Source organism: Halyomorpha halys, unplaced genomic scaffold (genome assembly GCF_000696795.3).
Source record: "Halyomorpha halys isolate HHAL.00 unplaced genomic scaffold, Hhal_1.1 Scaffold65.1, whole genome shotgun sequence".
NCBI classification, from domain to species: domain Eukaryota; kingdom Metazoa; phylum Arthropoda; class Insecta; order Hemiptera; family Pentatomidae; genus Halyomorpha; species Halyomorpha halys.
The window spans coordinates 823,413-833,877 of record NW_027109066.1 but is presented as its reverse complement, the minus strand read 5'-3'; the positions used below and the strand labels follow the sequence as shown (position 1 = coordinate 833,877).

The following is a 10,465-nucleotide window of genomic DNA, read 5'->3' as shown; positions in this document are numbered from 1 at the left end:
GTATTTTTTTTTTCTTTTTTCATCTCTTTATTTGTACTTTCTTTAATATTTCTTCTCTTATCTATCTGTTACTATTACCCTTTTCATTTACTATTTACAACCTTTAATTTTTCTTATTATATCTTATTTTTCATTTTATACCCCTGTTATTTTACACTTATGTTTTTTCTTTTTTCATTTTTGTAACTATAGTGTTTGTATTTTTTTTAGCCCTGACGAAGCCCTGCAACGTGGGACGAAACGTTGGCTCAATAAAATAGTATAATTATCTACTATTTGAGTTTTTTTCGACCGCACCCTGACCATATTCCATTCACCTATACACACGGTCAATCAATAATCTTCCAGTAAAATTTATATTATTTAAATACTACAATTAGATAAATATCACAACAATATACCGCCTAGTATGTAATATAGGAGAGATCGTAGCCTCCTGGTTGAGCATGGAAGCCCAAAGTACTCGAAAGCGCCCTCTGTTATCCAATACAGCACTCTCAATTAGCGTTTAATTGCTACTCCCTAACAGCTAGCGAGTTATTAATGATCACTGCGAGCATTTTATCACGCCTCTTCAATTTTATGTATCACATTTGCCGAAATGATCTATTGTTTATAAACAATCTTTTCGCACTCACTTAATATGCTTTCCATAATATTATTTTTTTCGTACCCTCCTATGGAATAAAACATTGATTATCATGTACAAATATACATAATAATGATTATATACAATGAGCGCTCAACGCTTCTTTTAGCGTGATGTATTCCAAGGTGAGTTTGTATACTTGCAATGTGTGTGGAGAATCGCAGGCACCAATTTGCTCTTCGGTTATACGTTGAGCGGGGAGGGTCCGCTTTGCTAGTGGTTGAATATGGTAGGTTTACTGGAGACAAATCCCCCCCCCCCAAACCCATTCCCTAGGCGAGTACATCTACCAGGGGGACAGCTCCTTTCCATAATGACTAATAATATATAAATACAGAAACAACTGTTCTTATATTTAAAACAATCCTCAGGCCACTGCTGATGTAACGTTGTGAAGTCTTTGGAGCGGCATCCTTCACGAAAAGGAAAAAACTATAATCTTTTCAAAATAAAGTCCTAAGAATCGCAGTTAATGCTCCTTGGTTCATAAGAAATAGCCAATTGCATCCCGAATTACAAATGGAGTCAATAGAGGATTATATCAAAAAACGTTTCGGTAACTCCCAGTTGCCAACAGTTAAAGGAGCTGTGACCTACAACCTGGGAAACCCAACCTCAACTCGAAGACTGAAGCCTAGACTGCTGCAAGACATTCTTTCATAAATTTTTAATAAATATAAAATTAATTCATAGTCACACTACCTCTACTTATTATTATTCTCTCTTCCCTTTTTCAAATTAACTTGTTTCTTTTTACTATTAGAAGACAATTGTTTGTTTTATTTAAGTGTACCAATATAATTATTTTTTTTTTATTAATTTTACTTTCCTTTTTTATTAAGAAGCATTATTCTTATCTATTTATTTTATTATTATTTTTTTTCCTTTTAATAAGAACATTTTATATAGTTAGGGGTGTCATTTGTATGACTATACCCCCTCATAATCAACTGTTAAAAAATATATATAATATAAGTTTTATCAATCATGTAAGGCCCACTTGGCCGATCTGGTGTAAAAATAAAATAAAATATATAAATACACACACAAATTTCAAATTTCCGAGAGTTCCTCACTGATTTGCACGCAGGTTTTTGTAAAATATACTATTTTTTCTTGGGAAGTTTAAAGTTTAATGATTAAACCATTAGAAAGGCCTTTTTTAAAAAAGGTGCGTAAAATTCGTATTTTATGGTTTGTGGAGGTGCAGCAAATAACGAATGTCAACTTTGTTCCTAAGAAGAATACTACAGTTTAACAAATTCATGAATTTGATCGTAGATTGGTTTGACCCCGGCTTTTTTCGATTCGAACTCCTCTCTCTCTCTCTCTCTCTCTCTCTCTCTCTCTCTCTCCCTTCCTCCCTCCCTCCCTCCCTCCCTCCCCCCAGCCTATATATAGGCTGGTCCTCTTTTGTGATTAAGTGGAGGTGTGTTAATTTGGAATGTTCTATTCTTACTCTTGCAACAACCACTTCTTCTCTTCTGTTTCCCCTTATGGCACTTGTCCACTTTTGTGTATTTTTTTTTTACATTTCTTAATTTATTGGTGAGTGGTACGGCAGCCCACATTGAATCCCAACTTTTTCGGATTCTGTTCCTTAAAAATGCCTTTATGTCTTTCGGTTCATAAATTTGGAGTGGTGGAACGTTCATTGTAGCAGCCTCTTTAGCCGCTTTATCCGCTGCCTCTTTTCAAGCTATTCCTGAGTGCCCTGGAGTCCAAAGAAAGGAAACACTTTTTTTATTATGTTTTAGCATGTCTATATAATTATGAATTTTGTCTATCGTAGGTCCGCTTTGATTGAAGTTTGATAGACTCTGGTGCACCTACATAGTGCATCCTATGCACCTACACAGTGCATGAGTATACTTATGCCACAGGGGCCCCAATTATTTTTTCTTCAAGAAGTCACTCAACTATCTCCGCTTTCTCAGCTGGACGAGGTTATTTATTTTTATCATTTTCCTCAAGTTTATTTTTTTGTTGTTAATATTTCCAATCCAAAGATAATAATCCCCAGTAGTTGGCAGAAGGAAATACTTTAAATGAGACTCCTCAATACAGTTAGCAGTGTGGAAGGACTTTGGAATACGGCTCGTTTGATTTCTTCACTATTTGTCGTAATATGAGTATAACTCGAAAAATTAATATTTTGTAAAGTTTAACAACCACCGCAATATTTCATTTTCTTACACATGATTAGTGCAATAATCTATTTTGATTCTTTACTGTTGTTTAATTTAGGTATTCCCCGGAGTAAAAGTTGGGGGATATTACCCGAATTAATTATTATATACTGGTATGGCTGGTTGAAATAAAGAATTACTTGTAATTTACTGGTAATGATGGAGTGGACTGTATTTATAATAACTTGATATCATAGGCTTTTAAATGAAATAACCTCTATTCTCTTTAAAGTTTTCTGAAACAATTTGTTTAAGGTTTGAACAAAAGTGATTACAATGTATGTTAGTTGGTTAGTTATATATTTGGTTGTATTACATTAATTGATGAAAGTATGACACTTTACTTGTTTGAGATTCTTGGGACTTGAAGGTTAGTTCTGATGTGAATATAAAAAAGGGTTCCCTCTTGGTTCTTTCTCCTCATACGCCTGAGTGTAAGGTTTTACTCCCTCATCATCATTATGAAAAGAGACCTTGAAGAGTTCTGTCCTCTTCTTCTCCTGTCCAGGTCAAGATGGCTACTCTACCTGGTTCTAACACCTTTGTTATTGGGGATCAAGATGGGTGCCCAAGTCTCCTACCACTTATCTTTGCCACTAGATGGCATAATGAATTTCAGTCCAGAAGTGAGGGGGCGCCTTACTTAAACAACTGTACATAGTAAAAATTAGAGGGAAACAGGCTCTTGGACCAGAAGTGTAGAGTTATACGCCCACTGAACTAGTCAATTGTAAAAAATATATATTCTCAAAACTAAAATAATGGATTGGCTATAATTGGTACCTTGGTTACAGACAAATAAAATTCAACAGTAGCGACCAATAAAAAAAGGGGGCTTTAAATTGAATACAGTGGCGCTGCGGCGGTAGCGGTGGGCATTAGTAAAAACAATCGCGGTCAATTGAAGGCTCACCTTTTACAGTTCCTTTATTCAGCCACTAAATGCCCTTCCGGTCCGAAGGGGAACCTTCATTAAAGTCACTCATTTACTTAGCACAAGAGCCCAAGAGGAGATAAAATTCAATTATTTCACCCTTATTTTTCATTTCTTTAATAGAAGCAGAATTAATAGTAAAAATTGGTGATTCTGCCATGTATAGTTAGAGGGAATACAAAATTGTGGTTGTTTTTAAAATAATAAAAAAAAATTAAATTTTCAATAGTAGTTCTATATCTTTAAAATTAGCAACAACATTAACCTAAAAGAACATCGTTCCAAATAGAGTAAATTTGCTAAAACATGTGCCCTAACAGACATATTTAGTTCCCCATATATCGCTTTTTAAAAAGCAGCATTTCATGAAATATATACTCAAGAATCAATAGTTGAAGAATTTATAGTAGGAACTCTTTATATAAGGAATCATTAAACGTACAGATGTGAATTAGCACTCAAATTAAAGCTAGTTTAATGTACTATAAAGTAGTTTATGATGTCTTCGGAGTAGTCATTTATATGACATTCTACAAAGTAAATTTACAAAATGTTGATTTTTAGTTGTTTAGACAAACATTTTGATTTATGCAAAAACTATATCTCAAGAACCATAGGACGTAAAGATGTTTCAGGAATTGGGAGAGTGTGGAGTGGGGGGAGGAGATTGAGATGGAGAGGGGGGAGAGAAGGTGGAAAATTAGGTCGAATATATTACGATAAAGAAATAATAGATATTTTATTTATAGATGGACTATTAAGACATTCGACATGTGCGTTTTATAAAAGAGAAAGTCCGAGTATTCCTAGTTGAATAATAGTGGCTAGTCACAAACGGTTTGGGTCATATATTCTAAAGGCACCTTTACACGTTTGCCAAACGTAGGAAAATTAGAATAAAACAAAAGAAAAATAAAATAAAAGAACCTTTATTTTACTTTTTATTATTATTATTATACATTTTATTTTATTTTTTTCTGTTTTATTCTCTCGTCCCTTTTTGCAAATCAAGTTGTTTCTTTTCACTATTTGAGGGAAATTGTTTGTTTTATTTAAATGTACAAATATCATTATTTTTTGTTATTAATTTTACATTCCTCTTTTATTAAGAAGCAATACTATTATCTATTTATTTTATATGTTTTCCTTCTTTTAATAACAACATTGTATATAGTTAGGGGTGTCTTTTGTACGAGACTATAACCCCCCTCCTCCTATAATCAACTGTTAAAAAAAATGTATATAATATAACGGTTATATCAACCATGTAAGGCACACCTGGTATAAAATAAAATAAATAAAAAACATACTGAAATGTATGGAAGAAAACGATATATATGATAAAATGGACAAGGAAGAAAACGATATATGTATATCCCTTCTTTAATCTTTCCTTGATCACCTACCAGGAGGTCTCTTCATCTACCTGAATCTGATTTAGGCTTCTTTTTACACAGCAGACTACCACTGCTTTCAGTGCTTTTGCATCCTCGCTGTCTAGTAGATCCTCCGACATCTTCGCTTCTATTCGACCCATCAGGCGATCGCCCCCTTTTAAAAAATGATTTAATTTTCTGGTCTCTCCGGTGAATTTTTCTAGGTCCGACACCGCCTTTCTCAGGTCCTGGGCAGTTGCCGTACGTACCTTGATCCATTCTAGCGTCGTGGCATGAAATTGCGCTAAAGACACTTCTGGTAATGGTTGAATCTCCTGCGGAGGTGGATTGGCAGCTGCTAAAGTTTGGTTGACTTCAGCTTGAGGTTGGTTGTTTTGGTTCATATTCTCTAGGTTCAGAACTGCTCTTCTCACTACTCCGTTACTCGTTATAAGGCAAAGAGAAGAATGAAAAAAATTTTCTTTTAGACTGAAAATTAATCCGGTATCGAAAGTTCGGCACCAGTTAAGTATCGGCGAAAGCCAAATGTCAAAAAAAAGAAAAGAAGGAATAAGATGTAACACGTGTGAACTGCTGTAACATACTATCTTTATTGGGTTCGGTACATCTCTTTATATACATGCGATCAGCTGATCTCCTCAGTCAGCTGACATAGAAGTAACAGCTGACTGAGGCTAAAATAATTCAAGGTATATGAAGAGAATATGGTCGGGGGTGTGTTCAACAATTAACAAAACTAATTTAGTTGTGCCGACGTTTAGAACTAAATTTCAGGCCTTCATTAGAGATGACAACCTCAATTTAGAAAACATAAAAATAATAATAAACAAACTTGGAAATATACATAGAAATAATTTAAGGAGTTAGTAATTGATAGCAATAGAAGATTAAATATAATTCTGTAGGGATTGGAATTATACAAAATAAATGATTAAAAAAAATTAAAACAATTTCCAGACATTCTATACATACATATTAGCTAATTATGTTTTCACTCATCTGTATTACTGTAATATTTTATCTATTGTGATATAGATACCATTTTCTTTCTTGTCCATTGTGATATATATATCGTTTTCTATTTGTCCATTGTATCGTATGTATCGTTTTCTTTCTTGTCCATTGTAACATATACTTCGTTTTCTTTCTTGTCCATTGTAACATATACTTCGTTTTCTTTCTTGTCCATTTTATCGTACTTATTGTTTTCTTTCTTGCCCATTGTATCCTATGTATCGTTTTCTTGCTTGTCCATTGTAACATATACTTCGTTTTCTTTCTTGTCCATTGTAACATATACTTCGTTTTCTTTCTTGTCCATTGTATCGTGTATGTCGTTTTCTTTCTTGTCCATTGTATCGTACTTATTGTTTTCTTTCTTGCCCATTGTATCCTATGTATCGTTTTTTGCTTGTCCATTGTAACATATACTTCGTTTTCTTTCTTGTCCATTGTATCGTGTATATCGTTTTCTTTCTTGTCTATTGTATCTTACTTATTGTTTTCTTTCTTGCCCATTGTATCCTATGTATCGTTTTCTTGCTTGTCCATTGTAACATATACTTCGATTTCTTTCTTGTCCATTGTATCGTGTATATCGTTTTCTTTCTTGCCCATTGTATCCTATGTATCGTTTTCTTGCTTGTCCATTGTAACATATACTTCGTTTTCTTTCTTGCCCATTGTATCCTATGTATCGTTTTCTTGCTTGTCCATTGTAACATATACTTCGTTTTCTTTCTTGTCCATTGTATCGTACTTATTGTTTTCTTTCTTGTCCATTGTATCGTATGTATCACTTTCTTTCTTGCTCATTGTATCTTATGTATCGTTTTCTTGCTTGTCCATTATTGTATCTTATGTATCGTTTTCTTGCTTGTCCATTGTAACATATACTTCGTTTTCTTTCTTGTCCATTGTATCGTACTTATTGTTTTCTTTCTTGTCCATAGTATCGTATGTATCACTTTCTTTCTTGCTCATTGTATCTTATGTATCGTTTTCTTGCTTGTCCATTGTAACATATACTTCGTTTTTTTTCATGTCCAAAGGACATTAGCAGGTTTGTTGAGAAAATATTTTTTAAACTAAGTAGGACTGATAATGAATTTATAAATACTCACAGAACACATTTTCATACTGTACAGAACACATTTTCAAACTGTACATAACACATTTTTACAGGATTGTTTTATAACTAATAAGTTCAGACGATACTATTCATAAATAACTAACATGGCTGCCTTCAGGGGAATATATCCAGAATTAATTTTATTTGTGTCCTCATAAACAAAATGAATTTTTAAAAAATAAAAAGATAAAAAGTTGACTAAATACTTTAAAGCTGGTAATTGCATTCGTAGAAGTGGAAAAGGCTTATTATGCGGCGGGCGAAGAGAGCTTATAAATAATTGAGTGGGCTAGTGTTCGGCCTCAACATCGATTCTCTGAATTAGTTATTTCGCTACTGTTCAATAATGCACGTTCAAAGGGTGCTAAGATAGAATTCTTGTAGCCATTCTATTAATTTCTGCTATGATACAGTAAGCAGTTGTCTTCTTTACTACTAATACCTATCAAATTAATTTCTATGTTTACAATTGTACAAGGAGAAAATTTTGGTGAGGTATATTCGAGAATGGTTCATACCAAAAAAACTTCACTTCGAATTTAAAATATCTGATACGGCTTAGGCAGCGAAGATCAATAGAACAATTGCTTCCTATATCATCACTAATATTGCTAAGATAAATATTTATTTTTTCGTCCACTTACCTTTTTTTGGAATATATATCATGGCAAAGTATTGAGATTGTGCAAAATTTCGAATTCGAAGGAAAAACATGTAGGGTCCAAACAAACTATTTTAGTTCATACATAATATCTGGTTCATTACATTCCTAGCCCTATTTCTGACATTATTTTCACTTAATTATATGTGAAATATAGAGTAGGGGAGGTATTGTGATCTTGAAAAATTTCGAATTTTGGAAATACAATTTCGAGGTCCCTTGAATCCAGAAAACGTAATCTCGCAAAATGGTCTGAGTGTATGCCTGTTTGTGAAAAGCCAAGCTCAAAAACAAATGGTCGTAAGAAACTGAAATGGCATATTTAAGATATGTCTGGGATGTGACGGCGACTTTTTTACTAAAATCGTTCAACCGGAGGAATAGTGCATCCAAGATGAATTTGCCTGTAGCGAGGGAACTCACGCATCCCCCCTCTCCAGCTCCTTCTTACCTATCGGGAACAAAAGGTTTCTCCCAAGATGCAGTCCAGAACTTGGCTATTCTAATAACTTATTATTATATGGGCAACATACCAAGGAGGGCTAAATCCTCCTAAAGTATTAGGAAATACATCGCGCGTTTCTTGATGTTGTTTTTTCGTAGGGTGGGTTCGTCACTCCCACGCCAATTCTAATAACTACCATGGAAAAAAAAAATTACCAACCTCTATCAATTTTATATTCAACCATTGCTTATTACTATTAACCATGAGATATATTGAATATATATAATGATGAAGTATATAATGAAAATTCTTCTTAGAGACAGAATTGTTTATTAGTTATAACAAAAAGATCCAAATAGTTTGTATTTTCTGAATATGTGTCTTTTTAGCAGGTCCATAAATTTGGCAGGCGTAAGTCCACATGGGTATTAATCAGTAATTGTATTCGTTAAGTTTCTGTCTGAGGACTAATTTAGAACGACTGTGTAGTATAGAATATAGAATATAGAATATAATTGTCTCAGTCGGAAATTTACGTTTTACGTTTTATCTTGACGTGTGGGTCCCACGTCAACATTCTCTCATAAGTCCTAAATAAATTACAGTGTTTGTTCGTGATATAGGGTGTAATATTTTATTTTACATATAATTAGATTAAATAGAGAAGTATAATTAAATGAACAGTTGTATAATTTGTAAAATGGTGGTTGGTCCCCGTCAGGCGTGGGGAGGGGGTTAATTATGCTTAAAAAAACAAAAAACAAATCTCAATTCTTCAAAATGCAAATTAACTCCAAAAAGACCTTTGATATTATTATGTAACTAAACCAATTCAACTATTATATAACGACAATTCACCTCAGAGGTTTCGTAAGACAGGAATTATCCTCCAGAGATCAAAGAATACTCTGTGGGGGTATTGTTGTTTACAATTGATGAAAATCATTTCATTAGTGTTGGAAGGAAAAAAAAATATAATTATTTACTTATTAATATTAAAAAGTGAAGACAAAATTTTATGCAACTCACCGTAGATGTCATTCCGGGGAAATGGAGGATGATAGGATCTTCGGGCCATTCCTTTGCGACATAGAAGTGGAACTCCCACACCCGGTCCTTCAGATAAGTTTGTATAGTTTGATGGAACTGCAAAATAAACAGAAATTATTAATACTTTGCATAGTTTGATGGAACTGCAAAATAAACAGAAAGTATTAATTAACACTTTGTATAGTTTGATAGAACTGCAAAATAAACAGAAAGTATTAACACTTTGTATAATTTGATGGAACTGCAAAATAAACAGAAAGTATAATAACACTTTGTATAGTTTAATGGAACTGTACTGTAATGTAATGGGGTGTATAAAAAAAAGAAGAAGATTGATATATCATATTAGATGATATATTATATTAATAATAACTTTTTAATAATTGAGTGTTGGAATAGGTTTAAAATTAGAATGAAAACAAAAAAAAAAATGACCTGGGCAGAATAGCCTGCAATAAAAATTATAAATTAATGTGAAGAGGAGATTTGTATTGAAGGTATGTTATATTATATAGTGAATAATGGTGGTTATAAATGTTTAAAAATAAAGATATAATATAAGCTGTTGAATATTTAGATGTCCTTGAAGATGGCTGGAATAGCCGAAACGTTGGACTAATAAGAAATAAAGTGTTGAGACAGTATTGGATACAATTTTTGGTTTTATTTAATAAATAATTACCTTGCCTCAAAAAATTTTGAAATAATATTATTTAAGAAGAAGATTGTTTTATCAAATTCAAGATATCAAAGGAATGTAAATATTTTTTCCTAAACAATAAATAAACAGAAAGTATTAATTAACACATTGTATAGTTTAATAGAACTGCAAAATAAACAGAAAGTATTAATACATTGTATAGTTTGATGGAACTGCAAAATAAACAGAAATTATTAATACTTTGTATAGTTTGATGGAACTGCAAAATAAACAGAAATTATTAACACTTTACATAGTTTGATAGAACTGAAAATAAACAGAACATATTAACACTTTGTATAGTTTGAT

General features: G+C 32.6%; 1 protein-coding gene across 1 annotated transcript in view; it reads right to left on the bottom strand.

Annotated features, from left to right (window-relative positions):
* Positions 1 to 10,465, bottom strand: part of LOC106692668 (uncharacterized) — a 277,584-nt gene that overhangs the window by 190,240 nt on the left and 76,879 nt on the right. The window contains exon 3 of the mRNA XM_067047286.1: positions 9,436 to 9,552. Coding sequence (XP_066903387.1) covers positions 9,436 to 9,552 — 117 coding nt within the window. The remainder of the gene's footprint in view (positions 1 to 9,435; positions 9,553 to 10,465) is intronic.